This window comes from Artibeus jamaicensis, unplaced genomic scaffold, assembly GCF_021234435.1.
Source record: "Artibeus jamaicensis isolate MK-2021 breed Jamaican fruit bat unplaced genomic scaffold, CSHL_Jam_final scaffold_537, whole genome shotgun sequence".
Lineage (NCBI taxonomy): Eukaryota > Metazoa > Chordata > Mammalia > Chiroptera > Phyllostomidae > Artibeus > Artibeus jamaicensis.
This window is the reverse complement of record NW_026522047.1, coordinates 32205247-32228556: the sequence shown is the minus strand read 5'-3', so window position 1 is coordinate 32228556 and position 23310 is coordinate 32205247. Positions and strand designations below refer to the sequence as shown.

General features: G+C 42.7%; 1 protein-coding gene across 1 annotated transcript in view; it reads left to right on the top strand.

The window, feature by feature from the left end:
- The window catches only part of MFAP3L (microfibril associated protein 3 like), a 36056-nt gene extending 13081 nt beyond the window's left edge, over positions 1 to 22975 (top strand). The window contains exons 2-3 of the mRNA XM_037155036.2: positions 8008 to 8436; positions 20844 to 22975. Coding sequence (XP_037010931.2) covers positions 8008 to 8436; positions 20844 to 21778 — 1364 coding nt within the window. The 3' untranslated portion in view covers positions 21779 to 22975. The remainder of the gene's footprint in view (positions 1 to 8007; positions 8437 to 20843) is intronic.
- Positions 22976 to 23310: the final 335 nt, after the last annotated feature.

Sequence of the window (23310 nt, the reverse complement as noted above, 5' to 3'; positions counted from 1 at the left end):
ACTTAGATCAGCTTTTGAAAAGTGTGTACCTTTTTCCATATCAAAAAATAAGCGCATAAAACTCTGTAGACGCTTTAACATTAGTGTAGTTGACAGAAGGGAATGAGACCCTTAGTTCTAGCTCTCTGAATTAGGAAGCTGATAGTGCTCAGCCGGTGGTCATTCACAGCAGTCCATTAAGTCAGGGTGTATGTTTGTTCTCTCCATTCAGTGGCTGGAAATCATCCTAATGCCACACAGTTAAACAAAGGGTGTGCCAAGAATGCCATGGGGTCCCCTTCCCTTACTTAGTCTCTTTTTCCTCCTAGGGAGTGGCTACTTTCATAAGACAAATCCTCATTCTTCCTCTCAACTTGTGACAGTTCATAATTTTTGAGTCACTGCTGCTGCTTGTTGTCATGATACCTTCCATCAGTCGAGTTGCAGAGAGAGAAAAGCGTGAAGCTAGGAGGAGAGGTGAGTGGACCCGGCAGGAGCCACAATGGACTCTGCTTGGCCGCTGCCCGCAGGCAGGCCCCCCTCCAAGTAGAGCAGCAAGTGTGCTGTGCTGCCCGAGGGAGGTGTCAGTCGGAATCCCCAGTTCTTGCATCTGTGCGTATCCCACTTACAGTGCCAGGCACTGGTTCTTGACAAATGAGACACTCCTGTCCTCGGAGAGCTGTGTGACCAGAGGCCCCAGTGCTGGGGAGGTCTGCAGTGACTAAGCTGCTCTGTAGTCAGTCAGTCATTAAGTCTTGCACATTCTGATTCCTGTTCTTTTTTTGGATTTGCCTACGTCTTTCTTTCCCCACTGCGTTTAGTTCTAGTCCGTTTTCTCTCTCCTTCCTGGATGTTATAATAGGCTCCTAGCCAACTCCATGTCACCAGCCACACTATGAACAAGGTGACCTTTCTAAAAGCAAAACTGGCCATGTCACTGACCCCTTTCAAAACCTGCGGGACCACCCCATCCTTGGCATTTCATACCATCCCTCCGTTCTCTGGACCAGCCTGCCTTTCCAGTCTATTCCCCTTTTTTCTTCTACACACCCCCAGCAGTACCTAATTACGTACATTTCCCCAGCTGTGCCAGGTTCTGTCTAGTCACCACGTTGAACATGGCTTTTCCTCTTTTTGAGTCAGCTTCTCTTCCCTGGTCTACTTGGTGAACCCCCTGATAATTAAACTACATGTCCACTACTTAGAGAAAGTTTTTCCTGGCCCCCAGGCCACTTGGGTCTTCTTTCGTACACCACAGTGGATCCTTGACATGCCTCTGATGGGGCAGCTCTCACACTGTCTTGTGACTGTCGTTTTACTTTTCTCTCCCCCCCTCCTAGATTCTCGGATGACAGGTGGAAGGACTGTGTCTCACCTTTGTATCCCTCACCCCTGGTGCTGTGCCTGCCCAGGGAGGGTACTGGTTTGGACTGAACTCACCTGTCTGGGTTCTTCTAAAAGTAAAAATGATGCTCCCCATACTTTCCAGTAATGATCACCTTTCCATGTATGTCAGGAATTGCCTCTGTGTGATCTCTACTGAAATAGATTCTGGAATGTGGGTAGGGAACCAGGGTGGACAGTGTGAGTCTCTTTCTGTAATATGACTCTGGACACTGAGATAAAACTTGGCTGATTTGGCACGTAAATGATTTGATTCTGGACTGCAGTCATTGCTACAGGAACATCCTTCTTCTATAAATTCCTTGGCCCTTTGACTTTGGGCTCCCACAGTCCATATTCAGACATCACGTAAACTGCCTCAAAACTCAGTACACGTTTATCTTGAAAGAAGGGAGGGGAGAATGAATGGGCTAGTGAGAATTTTGTTGGTTAATTTTTCTTAAAAATTGCAAAAGAAAATCATTTTTAAAAGCTGTTTAAAAAAAGACTGTATGTATATTTGTCATTAATTATGACATATGGGAAACGAAGTTGCAGAAGTGTGTTCACACCTAAAATGGTCTCAGTTGGCTGCCAGTTTTGCGTACTCAGCACTCATGATACAGTGAGCGTTTGAGTGCCTCCCCATTTCACGTTAAGTGGGGGTTTCTCGTCCTCGCTTCATGAGTAGAAACCTAGCAAGAGCGTCTTAAACTCAAAGGCAGCCTTTGTGGCATCATTTACATACAAGTGAAAAACGTGCTAACTCTCAGTAGAAGTTGTGAAAAAAATTCAGTTGTGTGACTATAAAATTATTCATCATAGTTGATGGAAAAATGCCAGCATGAATACTGCCAAGAAAAAACAATAATCGTATATTCACTTAGTTCAAAACACTCCTGAACAAGAGGCCCTTTGCCTTCCCAACTCCGGAAATTCATGGTCAGTGTTTTAGTGCCAGCAGAGAAGTGAACAAACAAAACGATTCAATAAAGCGTATTATTAAATATTTTTAGATAAAATACAGTTGTTGGAGGTAAGGAAGGAATCAAGTTGAAGGACATTTGATGTTTTCTAAATATTTTCTTTTTTGTTTTGTTTATAGAGATAGTCTGTGGAAGTTTTCCCAAAAGCCACGAGCAAACACGTGAAGCTTAACAGTTTGTTCATTGTGGCTTCTTCTAAACCCAGTGTTGGAATCTGGGGCCTTTGTTCTTGTATTTTGAAGGACTGCATTTTAAGCAGCTGGATTATAGTACTTGTGGTTTATTCTTCAGTGGCTAAAACGTCTTTCACAATGTTATATAGTATTATTAACTGAACTTTTCATAATGCAGTCCCTAAAATCTGACAAGCTGAACAAAGTATATTTGTAGAATATTTCCCCAGTGTCCAAAGTGACATGATGGCTTTGTGCTCTTCTGGTAACTCGTTGTGAGTTTACTTACCCAGAACAACTGCCATCGGATTCCTTACAGGTGTGGTTTCTTACAGCAAGTGCATAAGCATTACTTTGGCTGCCCAGTACTGAGGAAATTCTAAATCAAGGAGCTGTCCTTGTAATTTGAGACAAAACTGAGACAAGTGCAAGCTCATATGCTGGAAAAAGTGCCTGAAGTTTGGAACTAGCTGCAGGCACCCTGGGCAGATTAAAAAGCCCCTCTGATCTATGGGATTCACAGGAAAGGGAAGGAGGACTTGGGAAGGGATGCTTGTAGCTGTCACCCAGATAGGCCAATGCTCCTCCTTCTACCTACCCACCCCTAGGCTTACTCCAGCTGCAGAATGTACTGAAATCGTGTCTTTCCCCCCATTAGACTGTAAGTGGCCATAACCTATGACTGGTTGAGCTTTGTAGGACTCCTAACCCATTCCTCCAAGCCCCTAGCAGTGCGCCCAGCACAGAATAAATAGTTTTTAAAAAAATGAACTGCAAGGGTTGGTGTGAGATACAGTGGAGTGTTACTAAAAATGATTATATTATTAGTGTTAATTTAATGCTTGATTTTCAGAAATAAATGTTCAGAGAGTTTTAGAATAAAAATGTGTTGATGCAAACAACCTATAAATTACACATTATGTTTCTGTATCTTAGTAACTTGTCAAAATGAGAAAGGATGAGAGACAATGGGGGGAGGGAGGAATGAGTTTGCTAACTGAAATGCCTACATTCAAGTGAAAAATCTTCCTCTGTACATCTCAAGGTCTCTAAGGGAACTAGATGCAGCTTCAGAACAGTTACTATGTTTCTAGCCAAAAGCCTACTGACATTATTAAAATATACTAGGGCAGCAAGCAGTATCCCCTTCTCTTTATTCTGGCTGGCACGGTGTGTTCAAAAATGTAACACCAATGTGGCTGGGCTGTATTGGAATACAGCCCCTGTGTTATGCTTGTTAAAACTGATCTTTCCATGTGTTACATTCATCTTCATTGTGAAAAAAATGCTACAGTGTATTTACTACACAGATTTATTAGAACCTATCTCCCATTTTTTCCTGTCTCTCATTCTCTTCCAAGGTATTTAGTTGGGTGTCTGCTCTGACCTGGGACTCGGGGAGTCCCAGATGAGTGAACCCAGCTACTGCCCTCAAGATGCTCACTGCTGCATCTGCTTAGAGGGGCAGCTGACCCATTTTCAGACTTGAGTCTCTGCAAAAGGACCCAGAGCTGAAAAGCATTCATACTTATTTCTAGTGGTAGAATGACAGTTACTGTATTCAACAAAACCAAAAATAAGGTATATCTTTTAAATGATACCGTTTGAAGGATAAACTAAAAATCAACTTGAAAAGCACAATTTCAATAAAGGATATTTCATACATCATGGTAATATTTCTTGTTTATCAAGCCAAGCAATATGGAAGTGCTTTATGTACATTTGGTCATGGATCACACTAAATGTCCTATACTTGTAAGTACTTGGTCATAAAAGCTCAGCCCATGAAGGTGGTTAGATCCTGGCCCAGCCTATCTAAAACCTGAGGCCACGCTCTTACCAACCATTCTGTATTGAATAGATCGCATTTACAACTTCCCTGTTAAAAGGAAACCACACATTTGGCCCAGTAAAGAGAAACATTTACAAAGTCATGGCAGGGTTATCTGTCATGCCCTTTTAGCCTGTGCTATCTGCCTGAGCCACACGATTCCCGTGGGTGGAGTAATGTGGGGGTCTTCCTGGCACAGGAAGGCACTCTGGTCTCAGGGGGAGTGTGGAAGTCTGCGGCACTAGGAGAACTCTTTTCTTTCCCAATGAACTAATCTATGGTCCGAAGCTAATTTATCACCCACTTCCCCACTCCCCCAGGACCTCTTCAGTTTTATTGTCTACCAAGTTGGAGTAATAATTCCAGCCTTTGGAGAAATTCATTAATTCAGCAATTCATCAAGCATCTACCAGGGTGTCTAACCTTTGGGCGTCTCTGGGCCACATGTTCAATACATTGTGACATGTGATCACAGAAAAATCTCATGTTTTAATAAATTTACGATTGTGTGTTGGGCCTCATTCACAACCATCCTGGGCTGCATGGATACCCCCGAAAGTGTCAAGAGCAACTCTGGACACTGCGGATGTCAAGATAATTGAGGCAGACAGTATGGTCAGTGTGGTACTGGCATAAGGATAGACATAAATATTAGTGGACTGGAATAAATAATTTAGAAATAAACTAGTTTTGTTTCGTTTTGTTTTGTTTTTTAACAACAAGACAAAATAATCCATTGCAGAAAGGACAGTCTTTTTATAAATGGTGCCAAAACAACTGGATATCCATTTTGTGGGGGGGGGTACTGAACCTTGATCCATACCTTAGCCACCCATGAAAATGAATGGATCAGTGCACCAGCTCAACTGGAGAGGGATGCAGGGGAACTTTTGGTAGTGATGGGAGCATCCTATGTATTTTTATTATCTTAGCTACATGGGTGTATAAATTTGTCAAAACCCATTTAAATGTATACCCCAAGTGGGTATACATTTGTTGTTTGAAAATTACTATACCAGTAAAGTTGATTTTCGAAAAGAAATCATTTCCTTTGGAACCATATACATTGGAAGATTCCAGTGAATGTCAGATAAAACCCAAGTGCTTTACACTGTCCTGCAAAGTGCAAGTGACCTGTGCCTGTCGACTTGTTGCCACCTCCCTTTGCTTTTGATGTTCCTTCCTCCTGGAGCGCTGTTCTCCCGGGTTCAGGTGTGGCTGATTCCTAAAGCAGCCCAGCGCAGGGACTGCCTCCTCAGTGGAGTTCTCCCGGATTGCCTAACCACTCTAGTGCCTTGGGGTGTGTTTTTCAAGCAGGCGCCATCGGTTGAAATTCTTATTGACATGGTATTTATTTATTGTCTGTTTTTCCCCATGAGAACATAACGTCCACATAATAGGAAAGGTCTGTCTTCTCTTACTCTTCTTCTGTCTCCAGGACTAAAATGGTATCTTCCTAATAGGTGTTCAATAATCACATTGGAATGGATAAAAAGGGTAAGGAATTCAGATTCTGTGATGTAGACACTGCAGAAACATTAAAGGTTGCTAAGTAAAGAAATGGCACCATACACTTTGTGCTGTGGAATGGATAAGAGATCGGACTGGGGCCTGGGGACAGACTGAAGCAGACCGGGCAGAAGGCTGCCGTGCCGTTTCTGGTAAGAAGACAGGGAGGCCCGAGATAAGGCTCTCTCCGAGTAGACGGAAAAGATGAACAATGTAGCCACATTCAGAAGGTGGAACCAACAGTGTGTAATTACTGAAGTTCTGAGGGTATGAGCGCAGTAGTCAAGCTGAGAATTAGTACCATGCACACCTGTGTATTCGGTGCTGCTCTGAACTGAACTAAGGACTCCAGGAAATTAGCATGTTTAACAGATAAGATGAATGTGGTTTGGCAAAGTTCCGTTACCTTCAGAACATTCTGGCAGAGATGTCCAGTGGGCAGTTAGTAACACCAGTATGAAACCTAGAACAGAGTCGGCACTGCGACCGTGGATTTGAGAGTTACAAGAGCGGAAGTGGTAATAAAAGCATGGGAATGGAACCTTGGGAAGAGGACCAGTGATGCAACTCTAGGAGCTACCTAACTTTCAGGGACTGTGAAGAAGAACTAGTGAAGAATAAGGAAAGCAGCTGGTGGGAGCAGAGTGTGGAAGCCAGGGAGAGAGTCTGAGAATGAACAGTTAACAGTGGCAATCCCCACAGAGATTTGTCAAGACAGACACTGAAAACTTGGCAACTAGAAGTGGCTGGTGACTTGAGAAAGAGCTGTTTCAATACAGAGCAGGCAAAATACAGAGCTGAGTAGTTTGAAGTAATTGGCAGGGGAGGGATTTAGGATAAAATGTAGGGTTCTCTTTAAAAGATGGTGGGAATTCATGCCTACAAGTCTTAGTAGGAGAAAGGTGTCTTTTGAGAACAGTAGGGACAACAGTGGGCTGAGGTGCTCGATTTGAGGGCTGATGACGTCCACAGCACTGTGAGCAGCAGACACCGCACCAGCCAGGCCCTGATAACCAGATTGCCGGTGGTCACCAGTGACCTGGCTAGGGTTGGAGATGGCTTCTTTAATTTGGCAATTACGTGGTTGTATGCTTCTCTGGCCCCCTGGGTGTAGGAGTCAAGACAATTAGTTTGGTCCTAATTGTATACTGTCAAAGTCATGGTAGCAGAGAACAAGGGGTGAGGACACTGGGGACCGGGTCTAGACTGGGACTGAATTGGAGCATGCAGGTGGAGGGTGGGGAGGGAGATAGACACTGAGAAAAAACGGACGGGCCAGAAAGTCCAGTGGGAGGAGTAGGATCTGGAGGAATGGTGGGGCACAGGTAAAGGTAGTTATTGAGAACTTCAGAATGACTCAGAACTTCAGAATTTAGAATTTGGACAGATGAGAGGTCTCGAGTGCGGCCATACGATCGGTGGATGAAACAGGGCAGAGATGAGGCAAAGGTTAGACCTTCGGGCGTGGAGGTGCTGCCACCCGTAATGTCACTGCATACATACTGATGTTCACCCCAGCATCTGCGAGGAAGACGAAGAAACTAGGAAATCCAGTGAGTGATCAGGAGTCCATAGGTAACAATTACTTGAGACAGACTTGGATGGCATGAAGCTCAAGAGAGCGTGGACAGCTCACGAATGGGAAGGGTATCCTGGAAGCCACAGTGGGGAGTTAGGAGAATGCCACACTGATTCTGGTAGTGCCCATCCCCACACTGGCAGAGCTGTGACTCCGAAACAGGCAGGGAGCTGTGTTCCCTGCAGGAAAACTGACTAAGGAACACCCTGTGAGAGAGTCAGGGTGTCCGCAGTGAAGGCAGGTGATACGGCGGGAAGAGACCTTGTCGTGCTAAACAAAGAAGCCCAAATCAGTTTTTGAACTTTCTGAAGTATTCTGAAAAATTTAACATAAGAAATATACATATTTATTCCTACTAATAGCTATATATGTCAGTAGCAAAAATAATAGTTATTTGTCATGATGCCTGTGCAAAAAGTAACAACATTTGAAACATCTGAATTTGAGTGTTGTCTAAAAATGAGGTAGGTTTGTGTTTTAGCTGGGTTTCTAACATTTTATAAATAATATTTTTAAGCTATGAACGTTAGTATTTATGTGTGTGGTCTGTTTATTTGTTTTTAACAGGTTCTTCGTCAAGAACCAACCCTACGGAACCAGCACGGGTTTGTCCCATGGCCTGCTCTGAGCAGCCTGCTGTCCGACAGAAGATCCCAGTGGCAAACCATCTCTGTTGCCTTACAGAGCAAGCGAAGAAGATGGATCGATTGAAGAGCCATCTGCCTGTGTGCTTTCTACCTTCTGTGCCCTGTTTAATCCTAGTATCCACTCTAGCGACTGCGAAGAGTGTGACTAACAGCACTTTAAACGGCACTGACGTGGTCTGGGGCTTTATGCCCGTAATCATTGCCAGAACCGACCATATCATAGTCAAGGAAGGGAATAGTGCCTTGATTAACTGTAGTGTTGATGGCATCCCCAAGCCACAGTTCAAGTGGTACAATTCCATTGGCAAGCTGCTGAAAGAAGAAGAGGAGGAGAAGGAGAGAGGAGGAGGTAGGCTTTAAAGTTGGGTCAAATGTCGTAAGATGTAAATGGACTGTGGAGCCAGCCCCTGGAGTGTAAGTTACTCTTACTCAGGTCATTTAAAGATCTCATTTTGTCTTCTTTCTGAGGCAAAAGAGTGAAGTATATATCCTTAAAGATTCAAAGCAGTAATTAATTTATTTTTTTCACTCTTTGACTCAAAAAACAAAGGTCAGACATCAGTCTTTCAAAAGGCCTCTTGGCATTTTCTAATTTATGCATACAAAATGTTACAGGGACGAATGTAGCATGGATTTTCCCTTAAGTATATGTTCCATCTATACGAGGGAGTTTTATTTTGGTTTTGGTTTGTGCAACTGGCTCAAATAAACAGCGTAACAGTTGTTGATCTTTAGATGTCAGTTTAATCCATGGACTGTGGACTTAAAGACCACACTTCATAAAAGAAGTCTCTGTGCAAGTTCTCAGCCACTAACCAGAGATCATTCTGTGCTCTTGGAGGCCTGGCTGAAGTTTCCAGACTGTTGAGGCTGAGGCCCAGAGGGAGGAAGAATGCAATAAAAAGAAATAACATGATAATAAGAGAATGCTTGTTTTTTAATAATGAGTTTCTGACCCAAAAGTATGAATCACCGACCTAAGCACTGAGATTACCTAAAGGAAATTTCCAGCCAGAGAAAGGATTGGTTGGGTCACCGGGAATCAGGACATTCCTTGTTTCAGGTGTGAGAATTGTCTGAAAACCGAAGCTTGTCCCATTTTCCGAAGCAGTTAATGTACTTTCCCAAGCATTTCCTGTGAGATCAAGTAGGGGATCGGGGGCTAGGGAGTAAAAAGACCATTGTTGTGAAGTAGCAGCTTGTTGGTTTCTGCCATCCTTTCATCCACATCTTTCTTCCCATCCTAAAGCCCGTTAACCAATGAACAATCCCCAGAAGAGTTTCTGCTTCCAGAAAACCCACACTTTCAATCTCTTCCCCTCGTTTTATCTTAATTGCTCTGGAAAAGGAAGTGCGGCTAAAGCCTTATGTGTCCCTAGGAGCAGAGTGAAGGGAGTTGTCTTGCAATTACATACTTCTTGTTAACAGCTGTGTGCCTAATGCTTAAGGCAGCTCAAAGTCTAACTTGCAGGGATTGGGTTTCTCTGTCGCACTCTGACATCCATTGCTTTTGGCTGGCCATTCAAGGATGCACAACATAGAAAAGCTTCTTCCCTTTAATGACGATATTATGTACTGGGTGTCATACATATGCTTCTCTGTTTAACTTGGAAGAGTGGAACACTTTCCCTACCAAGTAAACTTAGGGGACCACAGAATATTTAACTTAGAGGGGACCATAGGATGATGTAATACAAATGAATCCTTTACTCAGATTTTCCCAAAGTCCTGCTGTTATTAAGTGGCTATGACTAGAGCCTTCACTACAGACAGTGGAAAGATGAGATGCCACCAACCCTAGTCCACATTTGGTTTCCATTCCTACAGTGCCTTCCTTCCCAACCACAAGGCAAAAGGAAGTGATAGCACACTTGTGAAGAGGGACAGTAACTATGGTAACATAAACAACACACAGGTCCCTGTAATTCCTTAAGTCTTTCTGCAGCGCTGGGCCACTTCAAGGACTATCCGGGTGACTGAATTGAGGGAAGCAAGGACCTTGAAGCAGAGGTTATCCCTGGGTATTAAAGAGTTGGGGCTGAGGCAGAGAACCCCTGAGGCCTAGAGAGAAAGAAAATGGTGGGAGCAGCATGGTATTGAGGGCCAGATTTCAGTTGTAACATCTTGAGTGCTGTCCTGAAGTAGTACCTCATTGCATCACAGAGATCATGTGATATCTTAATTGAAGAGGTCCTTGTACTATTGACTCAGTCTTGGCAAGCGGAGTCTGTACCTTGCCTTCATCATCTGTGTATTGGGAACTTGAACTAGACGGAAGTTACATTTGGCTCAGCATTCCCTTGTTTGTGGGTACTCAGGTGGTCTACGGGAGCAGCCTGTCAGTGGCCCCTGAACCTCTGTAGCTGCTGGGAAGCCTTTGGCACAGAAAAACCACCTGCTCCGTCAGAGCCCAGCACTGTCACCATGTGTGCAGCCGGCCGCCTTGCTGATCAATCAGCTGGATTTAAACCTCATGAGGAAGATGCACTGAAGATTTTTAAAAAGAACTCTCAATACCAGTAACTCAGCTTTTGCAATTACAATGCATAATAATAGTAATTTCAGAACATAAGTAACGTGAGGCAGAATAAAAACACTATCTAACAACAAAGCAAAACATAGGAAATAGTAGAAATGACACTCTTCATCATAAACTATTAGAATTTCAGTCCTAGAATGGCCTATTAGAGGACTCATAGTCTTTAATCCCTCATTTCTAAGGGAGAAAATATTATATTATATTTTAACACAGACATATATTATAAGCCTATATTATAACACAGACATAGATTTTAGTTTTCAGGCCAGTAGGCCAGGAATTTAAATAAAGCAAGATTTCATTTATAACTCAACAAAGAGGTGATTGAATATAATGGAAAATGATGCTAATATCCTGGAAAGTTGCCTAGCTACAGTAGAGTACTGTTACAATCAAACTAACAAAATGAACATAACTTTCATTAACAACCACTCCCATTGATTAAGCCCCTGTACCACATTACCTGCATTATTTCTAATCTTTACAGTGAGCATGACAGTTAGGTATTATTAATGCTCGTGTTTACAGATGAGACGGGGTGAATGAAGAGGAAATTACGCAACCAGAGTGCAGCCAAGCTGGCATTTATTCTCTCTCTATGCCCAACCAGCACCTGCTTATCCCTCAGGTCTCAGTAGGTGAAAATTGATGAAGACCATCTAACCCAGACTGAATGAATGAGAGAAGCCCCCCGGAGAGAAAAGGCATTGTAACCACCACCGTCACAGGTCGACAGTGTTAGAATGCGTGCTGTAACGTGTATGTACAGAAATGTATTCAGACCCCTAGGAAGTTGCTCCCAGAGCACACTGCCATTCACTTTGTGATTAACTGGGAAGGGAACGATTTCTTGTTTATACTGAAAAAGTGAGGTAGCTATTATTCATGCAGCCCTGCCAGTCCTAGAGAAAGGGGGCCGTTTCCTGTCCACAGCTGCTTTGCCTTTCTTCCCCTGTGTTTGTCACTTTGGTTACCCAGGATTGGGGGAGGCGAGTGTGTAATCTATTTCTGGAGGAAGACATCTTTTTGTGGTCATCCATTAAAGGACTTATTTGGGGTGGTGCACCAACTATCGTGCAAAAATAACTCATTTCAGATAACATGAATAACCACAAATGGCCACGCAGTGTGCCGGTTTCAATTTTCCTTTTGCTAGAGTAGAAATAAATATATAGTGTCAAAGTATTGTGGAAAAGTCCCAGTTATTTCAGGTACAAATTATGTGGTGCATTTTTGCTGTGATTTCTTACCCTAATTTTTAAACCATTTAAATGCACACTAGCACCTTTACCAGATGATAAATAAGCATTTCAAGAAAGTCAGCTGGGATAACAGGCCTTTGTAAACTCATCTCACTTGTTAGCAATTAAGTTTAAAATCATCCTTGAAGTTAGGTTTTAGACCTTTCTACGGATTTGTTGTCTGTACTCTTGTAGATTGCTGTCACCAGAACTAATTAAGAATTGTCTTCAAAAGTAAACATGACGGAGTACACTGAGCTGAATCCCACAGAGTCCATAATTGCCATCACTCCTCAGCCTTGTGGAATTCATCATTATAAATTCTGCATTTAGCATGTATCACTGTATTATTTTTATCTCTTTGCTTTTCAGATTTTTTGAATAGGCCATGAATTGCCTTTTAACTACTTCTGCAGAGGACATCAACCATCTGTGCCAGCCAAGTTTTAAGACTGTAGTACGTCACTTCCCTGGTTAATGTGTATGGAAGGAGCGCGGTTCCCACAGTGCTAAATGTCAATTGTCCTTGGCCTCTAGGATTAGGATGAAGTAATGTGTTAACTTACGAAAATATCTTAACTGAACTCCCTTTTAGACCATTAAATATTTGACAGCTAAAAAATCAGTTTATCAAAAGGCATTAATCAAAATATATATAATGAATATATTATTGTAAGTTCCAAAGAAGCACATGATAGTTTGTCTTTGAACAAGTTCCTTAATTTTTCTGAGCCACAGTTTTCTTATCTGTAAAATAGAGATAATTATTTTTACTACCATGTGAGGTGGTCAGTCTTAAATAAACTATTGTATATTAAAAGCTTAATATAGTACTTGGGACATACCAAACTATCACCGAATGACAACTGCTATTATTAGCAATATTATCCTATATCATTGCAATCATAGATGCTAAACGCTGAACTCTGTTTCATAAACTGTGTTTTGTAAAGAAAGGATACCATTTTCAGGGTAATTTCTTACTTTCTACCTCAATTTCTCAACCTTTTAAATAACATTTGATAAGCCCACAAAATTTGTATCCCTTAAATATTTAAAATTTCAAAATAATGTGATTTGCCACGAAAGCAAGTTTAGAAACCATGCCCCCGCCCCTCCATCAGAGGCCCCCCTTGCCCACCACTTCGCTCTTGTGAGCACAGGGCCCGTTGATATCCAATATTCTGTCTCTGAAACAGCAGTGTGTGTGTGGAAATTACAAAGTACCTCTGTTAGTACAGGATGAACTTTACATTTGCTTCATCCAGTGTTTCTAGGGATGCTATTAAACTTCCTACAATGCACAGGATAGACCCCTACGGAGAACTGTCCGATGCAAACTGTCAGTAGTGCCCTAGTTGAGAAGACCTGGTCTAATCCAAAGAAGCACGCCTCAGCTAACTAAAGAATCATTGCAAAGTAGACCTTCAACCCCCTAGTGTATTTTGCCATAAGGTGGTTTAATTTATGTGGTTTAAAGTGGTTCATCTTCCAAACTGAGTCATATTAAGGGCCAGCTTGGCAACAATGCACATTTATAGTGTTTCTTTAAATGAGCTGTGCTGCATTTCAAATGTGAGCCTGGAAGGCTTTAGTCTTAGCCATGAAGCAACACTTCCAAACCCACCTCAGATAAGTATGACAAGTGAGATTTCCAAAGTGTCATCTTTTTACATGAACCCAGTGTAGGGTGTTCTGGTCATAGAAGACCAACTACAGCTACTGTCAGAAAAGACTCTTGCTACTCAGCATGGAATTACATACTTGGCAATTTAAAAAATTAAGATTCCCAGATCAAGTGAGCTAGAGTGCCAGACACTTCCTTTTGCAGGAAATGAAAATATAGGTTCTCTTTTTTAAAGATTTTATTTATTTATCTTTAGAGGGGAAGGGAAGGAGAGAGGGAGAGAAATATCAATGTATGGTTGCCTCTCATGAGTCCCCTTGCTGGGAACTGGCCTGCAACCCAGGCATGTGCCCTGACTGGGAATCGAACCACAATTCTCTGGTTTGCAGGCCTGCGCTCAATCCATTGAGCTACACCAGCCAGAGCAAAATGTAGGTTCTTTTCAGATCCCATTCATGCCTGTAAGCAGAGGAGCAGCGCAAGCTCCGAGCAGCACAGTCCCTTCACCCTACCTTCTTGAGAGAAAGCTGAGCTGAGCTTGCGCTGCCCTAAGCTACCGTGGCGCCACGTGATATGGGCACTAGCTTGCTAGAGCTGCCCTAGCGGTGCTCTCTGAAGAGGTCCCTGGGGAGGGTGGGGGCAGGAGACGCTAGAGCCCTTGCGGCTGGTGATGTTCATAGCCTGACAGCAGTGGCTTTAAGGAGCTGACAGGTACTGCAGAAGCCTGGTAACAGGTGCAACCAGGCGGTCCTAAATTTGTTTCCAATTATGTTTAGTAAAAAGGCATGAGTCCTTTTCAGAGGCCCATATTTCACACAGTGGATAGTAAGGGCCACATTTATCGCCACACATTCACAGTGCATTTTGGTCTTGACAAGTGTCAATTGAATGTGGTAGTCATTCAAGTGAATGTTACATTTCATTTATGTTTATATAAACATTTACTAGAATTCTCACTACCCTGAAATTTTTTAAGGTGGTTTCGGGCAACTTAAATAAAATCTACTTGTTTTGGCAGATTGAACTCCTTGAAAAGCATGGGTGTGAGAAGCTTAAGAGCCTAAGTATCTAAGTGGGGTTGTGAACAGTTTTAATCTTTTTACACCACTCACTGGGGTTAAAGACAAAGCATACATCAGCTTGTGTACACATTCACAGAACTCTCTAAGGAAAAAGAAATCCTTTTCTTCTAGTAAGTAATTTGACAGGAATTCTAAGAGCTTAGCATTTGAGTATAATGTTAATTTTTAATGCTCAGTGATCCTCAAGAAACCTGGAAGGACTTAGGATTTCTCAGACATGGTATTTGGAGAAAGGCTGTAATTACAATGTCTTTGTCAGTTGTGCTCTCACATTCCTTATAGTTCTTCAGTTCCAGAAAAGTGTTGGGGCAGCTCATTTCTGTACGGCAGTACTTTGGATAGAAGGTGTTTGGGTCGTAGTTCTGATCTGGTGCCATGTATTGGTTAACACTTGGAGTCACAATAACCCCCATACCATAGAATTTGGGGGTGTTTACAGGTTTAACTGTAGCCATCCAATGCTGTTGATCCCTTCTCTAATTGCTAGACGATCTTCTTGACACTGTCCTATTGGCTTGACATTGTGCCATCTTGAGTGGCTTCCCTTCCATGTGTGCACGGAGGCCCCATGGTAAGCCTCCTTTCTGGGTGGGACCAAAGTTATGGCTTCTCTCAGAGAATGCTGGGGTGGGGGGGAGCTCTAGAATTATGTCCCTGGAGAGAAAAACTATTCTAGAAAGAAATATTTTCCATCACCTTGATTTTCTTACATTCATTAATATTCTTGCAGTCAGCCTAGGCTTGCCTGATTTGAAGAATTTCAAGAAGTCTAAACACAAGTCCCAGATTACATTCATTTAAAATTCTGAGGGACTCCTCCAATCAGCCTTCCAAAGGTCGCACCCACCCAGCTCCACCCTGCAGTGTACGGGGTGGCCCTTTCTCCATTCTCTTGGAAGCATCATGTACACTCCGTGGCCCCCCACCTTTATTTGGTATTCTGAAAGGTGAGACGGTTGTTTTTTAAAAATTAATCCCTTCATATTTTAATTATAATTTCATCATTGGCTGTTTTCTTCTCTTAGATACCATTTGCTTTTTTTTTTTCTGTGACTTACCCATTTATATCTTTTCCCTATTTTTTTCTTTTAGGTTGTCTTGATTTGTAAGATTTTTTTATGTTTTATAGTTACTGTTTGTCAAATATTCTAGAATTTTCCACTTTTGCATTTGCTTTTACCTTTAGCATGAAATATTTTATGGTATAAAGAATTTTAATTTGGGAGAGGTTTAATCCATCAGTGTTTTTCTTTACATTTTCCACAATTCCTGAAATGCTTAAAATAGCCTTCCTATTCCAAGGTTATAAAAATGTCTTAATGTATTCTGTTAATTTTATACTTTTAATTTTATATTCAGATCTTCAGAATACTTCAAATTTATTTTTACATATCACATAAAAAAGGAATTTAACTGTTCTTTCAAACGAGTAGTTGATTACCCCAATATTTTTTCCTCAGTGATTTGAAATGACATCTTCCTTATTTTTTACATTTCCTCCACTTCCCGGTATCTGCTTCTGGACTTTGAGGTTCTCTCCACTGACTTCATCAGGGACCAGAAAAGGCTTCCACAGCAAACGAGGGAAGATGCCAAGGTGGTGTCTCAACTGCACTAAGAATGTGTGGGGTGAGGAAGGAGGGGAGAGCATGTGGGAGGGTCCTGAGGCCCCTGAAGGCAGGAAATCAGGGAAAGTCTCGTAAAATGAGAGACTCCTTTTCTCCGACAGCATAAATATTTTACACTCTGGAATATTCTGGCCTTGTGCCTTCTCAAGCCTTGTCTCTACCCTAACCCTCCTTGATTCTAAAAATGGTTTGTCAGCTACAGGAGTGTTGGACACTGGGTCCCCTCTCTGGCTCAGCGGTACCCTGTTCCACCTACCATCCCTCTCTGATCTTACAAGTCCTTTCTGCTTACCTTCGTTTTCCTGCCCGCCTGCACCCTGCACTCCGCCGCCGCGTTCTGGCCCTGGCCCTGGCCCTGGCCCTGGCAAGCACCTCACGTCTGTCTAGGAAGCTTGTCCTCACTGTTCCCTCTGTCATCCTACTGTGCTGCACCAGTGATCCCTCAGTTATTTGTTGGAGTCTGTGTCTCCCTTTTGGCCTGGGTGGTTTTCAAAGTCGGGCATCATCTTTATATTTGCACAGTTGAGCGTGGAACCTGGTATATGGATGATTTATTCAATAATTGTTGACTGAAGATTTGAACAAGATAGAAAAGGATTACTGCCCTTCTAAAAATGTCAGCTTTGTTGTGCAGCACACATTGCAGTACAGCTAGGAAGTAACATCCGTTAGCTTTTCTCTTTGCAAAGGAGGCAGTGTCACCACAACATGACTGTTCACGTGTGGGTGGTCTTCACATGTGATTCTCGTGCCTGGAGTTTCTTAGGGAAGACTGTGGCAGATTCCTGGGAAAACACTGGTGTCCAGTAGAGATGCAGCAGCCCTTCTCCTGCTGCATGTGACAGTGTCTTAGCCTGAGTCTTCCAGGTGTGTGTCACCTTCCAGGACCAGAGTGGGAAGAGAGGGGATGGAGGAAGGGAGTTCCCAAATGGGGAACTATAGTCTGAGCAAGGCACAGGATGGAAGTGAACTTCCATCAAGAGCGTTTGGGAAATATTTTAGCAATCTCTTGTTATTATATGCAGAAAGTAGTGATGGAATAGCTACCTCTTTTATTTCCTCCAAAATCTTTGCATGGAGAACTGACTTAGCATCAGATGCTGACATTTTAGGTTCTTATTGGTTCTGAAGTGATGCAACATAATGAAAATTCAACACATAACTTTGACATTCCCACTCAATTACCATTTAAAATACATGGGAACAGCACAGGGTATGCCTGATTGGTGTGGAAAACACTGGGGATGTTTTTATTTGTTTAACTAGCTGTCTTCAGAAGACAGCTGAAGTTGGAACTGTTCCAGAATAAGTCTGGGGCCACAATATTTATAGACAGAGGTGAATAGTTATGGGCAGCACAGAAAATGTTCTTGAGATGATCTCAGCTGGGTGGGTGCCCTGTGGAGAGGCCGCATGAGCCTGGGCTCGAAGCTGGGGTCGGAGGACCCCCAAAGTGGAATCTGTGCCACCTTCATAGTTGTATGGAATTCATATAACAGTAGAACATGCAGAAATCTTGGTCACTAGTCGAAGGTCAAGCTGCAGCTTCCTTCCTAGGAACTAACTCAGAGTCTTAGTTCCTAGGAGGGAATGGATATGATGTATCAGCCTTTCCAAGGGAAGCCATACAGTGGTACGTCACCTTTGAGGTCGAAATTTTAGCTCTTGTGACATTATAGTCCTTAGGATGTGTGTGTGTGTCGGCTTCCAAAGACTTGCTTTGTGATCTGATAATAGAATGTTTAATCCAGGTTGAAACCTAAACATCATTAATATCACCTTAACCCATAAAATAAATATGATGGTTGTTTCGAGAGGAATCTAGGAAAGGACCAAAAACTAAAGAGATGTCTTGGTGGCCTCGCCTTGGATTGGAAACAGGAAGGTGCTGGCAGAGAGCAATATGGTCTCAATCTCTTAACCGGGGTGTTGCAGCTCAGACTATAGGTAATAACCCAAGGGTTTTAGGATCATAACATGGATTCATTTTTCTCATAGAGTATAGGTAAGCAAATATAGCCACAGATACATAGCTGGACTTCAGAATTCAAGAGCACGCTAAATTAATGACTGAATAAGTACGTGAAAGATGTTAGTCTAAGGATCTGCTGTCCTAAGCTGAGTAAGAAGCACATGTGTCCCTGAGAGGTTTTCTGTTGGAAATCACTGTTATGCCCCAGAAAATCCACAAGTGTCACGTCATAAGGTCGTGTCTTATTCCAGACTGTCTCTTCTGACAGCGTGGTAAGAAACTTTCTGAAATGTCTAAGTTCTAATCTGCATTTAATCACTCAGGCCCAGAGTAGATAAATACACATCAGTACACAATGATAGTATGCCTGAAAACAACTATAAATTTAGACATTTTTAAATAGAGGGAAGCGTTGGCATGTTGTAACTAATACGTACTGCTGCATTCCCTGTGCCTACAACAGAATACAGTTACCACTAAAATTGTGATATTTATTTGAGGAGAAAGCTGTTTATATTCCCATCAGACAGACGCCTGGCCTCTTCCTTTAGTGTTCTTTTCTGCTTTTGCTCTTCTGCACCCAGGTTCACGTTACTTTCTTTGAATTTACAGTCAATCCCTCCATAAAAGGAATGGCAATGGGGAGGTTAGTAGATGAATGAATTGATCCTAATCACTCCCCATACAAATAACCTTACCTCCTCACCTATTCCACCCTATTTCCTCATATGTTTTCTTATAAATGAAGGAAGGTAAACATAAGAAACTACTGTGATGTGGTCTATGATTCTCTGGGATGCAATACCTTCTGTGTCTGTAATAAGCTTTAAATCAACTAGAGTTTTTTCCCCCTATGCCTGCTGTAGTCTACTTTTAGGAAACATGCAAATGTTAAAAAAATGAATTAATAATTTCCCTTGCCTCATATGATTATAAATTTGGATAAATCTGCAGCAAAAGTATCAAAATTCAGGTTCAGGGAATGAAAGGGGTGGAAGGCTTGCTCTTGCCCCATCTGAATGAGAGAAATTTCACAGACCGGTGCTAGGTTTGTGTATTCATGCACATTCACAGAGACTGAAACTTCACTAGATTTTTCAACCCAGTGTTTTTGCTCCTGGGGAAAATACACTGGGTGAATTGTTAGAACAGGGTTACTCAGGGACGCCAGGAACCACTCTTCACAGATGTTCTTTCAAAAAGCAAAGGAATGTGGCAGCATCCAGCAAAGGCATCCTGCCAGACTTGCCGCCGCTAGCAAGTTGGAGGACTGTCGGCCCCCAGGAGGGAAGGACATTCGTTGGACTGTAGTCACCATGCCGTAGCAGAGCAATGCTGGCATAAAGAAGGCCCTCTGTTGCCTCATTTCTCAGTCCCTTGAGACTTTGATGACATATGTGCTCACAAATTTAAAAAAGGAACACTTTGCTTGTTGCTTTGGGGAAATATCAGACTTATAATTAGAATTAAAAGTCACTGCGAAGAGGGAAGAAACAAAATATAATGCAATAATAGACATCTGAAAATACACTTTAATTGTCCCATCTCTCTGAAGAGGTCCCTCTAGTTGGCTTAGGGACCTGGAACACTTTTATGGAGAAATATCTGCCTGCTCTGTTCCTTAGAACTCCCAAGAGGGCTGACCTGGACCCTCCATTCTCTATAGAACAGTGTAGGGAAGTGGGTGGTAGGATTACAGAAACGCTCAGACCCAAGAGCCACAAGCCAGTGTTGCTCGTATGTTGTCCAGGGCTCCTCTGACCTGCGGGTGTACAGGCAGACCAAGAACCCCAACTAAAGAGTTCTGCCTGACTCAGGACCCCATTCCGAGGGCAACACTAGGTCCTTTCCAGGCCGGAGGGGGAAGGAAGAATTGCTGTTATCAACATGCATGCTCTCTCTTGTGTGAGGCTTATTTTCAATTTGGTGGTTCTATAATTTATTTGCAAGGCTAAAACAAATTGATACTAATCCATATGCAGCCTCTGAATCTGTACATTGTTAGCTTGTAATTTTTAAGTAGTATAGACAACTCATTTTAGATTCTCAAAGTTAATGACATAATTATGTTTTAGTTAACTGAGGTCATACAAGGATAACATCACTATCAAATATGAGGAACCCAGGTAAAAAAATTGTAATTTAATTGATTTACTCCAGATCTTAGATTGGTCCTGAACTGCTATACTCTGAGAAACATTAAACGCCCAGGGAACATATATTCAGTAGAGTCATGCTCACAGGCAGGTTAGAAAATCAAATGCTAGCATTAAGGAATTCTCCAGTACAAGTCCAGTATTTTCCAGATGGTTCATTTTTCTTATTTTCCCTAAGATGTGAAATTACACAGTATGGCTTGGTGGTTAAGAGTAGAGCCCCCTGACTTTGAGCTCATCTCCTGGCTCCGCTGCTTCCAAACTGCTGACCTTGGGAAGGTTTCATCTAACTGTGCCCCGGTTTTCTCATCCTGTACAAGGGGCTAGTATCAGCACCTGCCTGCCCACAGAGTTGTGAAGACTCAGTCCATACATGTCGGTGTCTGGCACACAGTAAAGGGTCACTGTTGTGACTGTCAGTGGTGGATGTTTTTAGTAATATGTGAGTCTGTAGTCACATCAGTGGGTGCTGTATGCCCTTTTTTTAATCTTCCTCTTTCCCTTCCAACAGGAAAATGGCAGATGCTCGAGAGTGGCCTCCTGAACATCACCAAGGTGTCTTTTTCAGACCGAGGTAAATACACATGTGTTGCTTCTAATGTCTATGGCACTGTGAACAACACGGTGACCCTGCGCGTCATCTTCACCTCTGGGGACATGGGTGTCTACTACATGGTTGTCTGCCTCGTGGCCTTCACCATTGTCATGGTCCTCAACATCACCCGCCTGTGTATGATGAGCAGCCACCTGAAGAAGACTGAGAAAGCCATCAACGAGTTCTTTAGGACAGAAGGTGCAGAGAAGCTGCAAAAGGCATTTGAGATTGCCAAGCGGATCCCCATCATCACCTCAGCCAAAACTCTAGAGCTTGCCAAAGTCACCCAGTTCAAAACCATGGAGTTTGCTCGCTATATTGAAGAGCTTGCCAGGAGCGTGCCTCTGCCTCCTCTCATCATGAACTGCAGGACCATCATGGAGGAGATCATGGAGGTGGTCGGGCTGGAGGAGCAGGGGCAGAACTTTGTGCGGCACACCCCAGAGGGCCAGGAGGCCGCAGACAGGGACGAGGTGTACACGATCCCAAACTCTCTGAAGCGAAGCGACTCCCCCACCGCCGACTCGGACGCCTCGTCACTGCATGAACAGCCGCAGCAGATTGCCATCAAGGTGTCCATTCATCCACAGTCCAGAAAAGATCACGTGGACGACCAAGAAGGGGTACAGTTTGAAGTCAAAGATGAAGAGGAGACAGAACCATCCGCCGAACATTCTCCAGAGACTGCCGAGCCTTCCACAGATGTAACGTCCACGGAGCTAACATCTGAAGAGCCCACACCTGTGGAGGTGTCTCTAGACAGAGTCCTGCCGCCAGCTCACCTGGAAACTGCAGAGCCAGCAGTAGCACAGGACAGAAACACCTGCATTATTTATGAAAGCCATGTCTAATATCAACTCCGAAAAGCTATGCATATCAAGAAAATCAGGGGCTGCTCCTCGTAGTCCAGATTTAGTACGCACTTGCCGCTAAGCCTTACCAGGAGACTCTCATCCCTTAGGTAGGAGTGATGCCATTTTGAAAGGGGAAACACCTGTGTGCAGTTCACGTGACTGGACCTTCCCCAGTAGAAAAGGATGTAGGAAACATCAGGGTGCAGAACTGATTAATTTTGGACAGAAGGAGTCTGTCCTAGTGATACGAATTTTAGAGACTCTTCTCTGCCAACTACCTTAATAGGTGATGCCCTTTTGGCAAAGAGTACACTACTGTAAGATAAATTCTGAGTTCAAGAGCCCTGTCCAATGCACACTGCATTACTTTTCTTTTAAAAAATTATAGGTCTGCTACAATAGCAAATGCACGTATATGGGTTTGTTGCACTTTCTTCTCAGTTTTTTTACTTTCACTGTTCCTTTATAATGGAGTAATTGTTGTTATATTAATACTAATTGCTCTTTCTGGTTTAGTCCTCTTGGTCCTTATTTTCCCCTAGAACATTTACCTCAGAGACTTTGGTATCAGTCACCAACCAGTACCAGGTCTTATATCTTATAACTCACTTGTAATGTTCCAAAGTAGTTATTAGGCTCCTTATTTTGTTACTTCCCAGGCTTGTTTTCACACTTGATTTTTATTTGTTTCCAATGAAGCTGCTGTTGTGAAACTGAGAAAAACTTTGCCCAGGAATAGCACTTTAATAGCCAAATAAAATTGTGTTTACCTGTTCAATCAGAGAGCATTTTGGCGAGCTCAACGGAGGTATGGGTGGGGAAGGTTATAAAAGGTTGAATATATCCACAATACTCATGGCATTTGATGAATTCCTGTATGCTGTAGAATACCGGCTACCCAGAGGAGCATTCAGGGAAGGATATAAATATTATGACAATAGCATAGGAAACTGCACCATCAAATTTCATGCCAAAATTATTGAATTATTTAGTCTCACAAGAAAGCAGTTATACGCAAGGTAGAATGATGTTATAGACAAAGACAAAACTAGTCATTCAAAGGCCAACACCTTACCTGACTGTGCTAATAACCAGCTGCCTGGCTTTGGGCAAGTCTGGTTTTCAGTTTTCTTATCTGTCAGATGGGCCACACTAGATGAGCCCTGGGCACCATTTAAAGGGTCTCACTCACTCTCTCACAAAACCAAACCCATGTTTTCATCCTTGTGTTTTTTCATGGTCACTTTAAAGATAGTTACTTATATCTCTGGGTTTACCTAACATTGTTTATGCTGCATTACTTACTCAAATAAATGTGATGATTTTAAAAAATCATAGCATTTTAAGCAAGTTCTGGATCTCCCTCCACCCCAAATTAATCATTTAGACCACTTCTACGGTTTAGGTTTAACTATGATAAGAATGAGTGGTGTTATTTCATTTTCTCTTAGGAGCAGGGAGACATTGACCTTGAAGCAGTTATAAGGGCCTTGGCCAAATCAAGTGATGGGGTCATGACACGGGAGGTT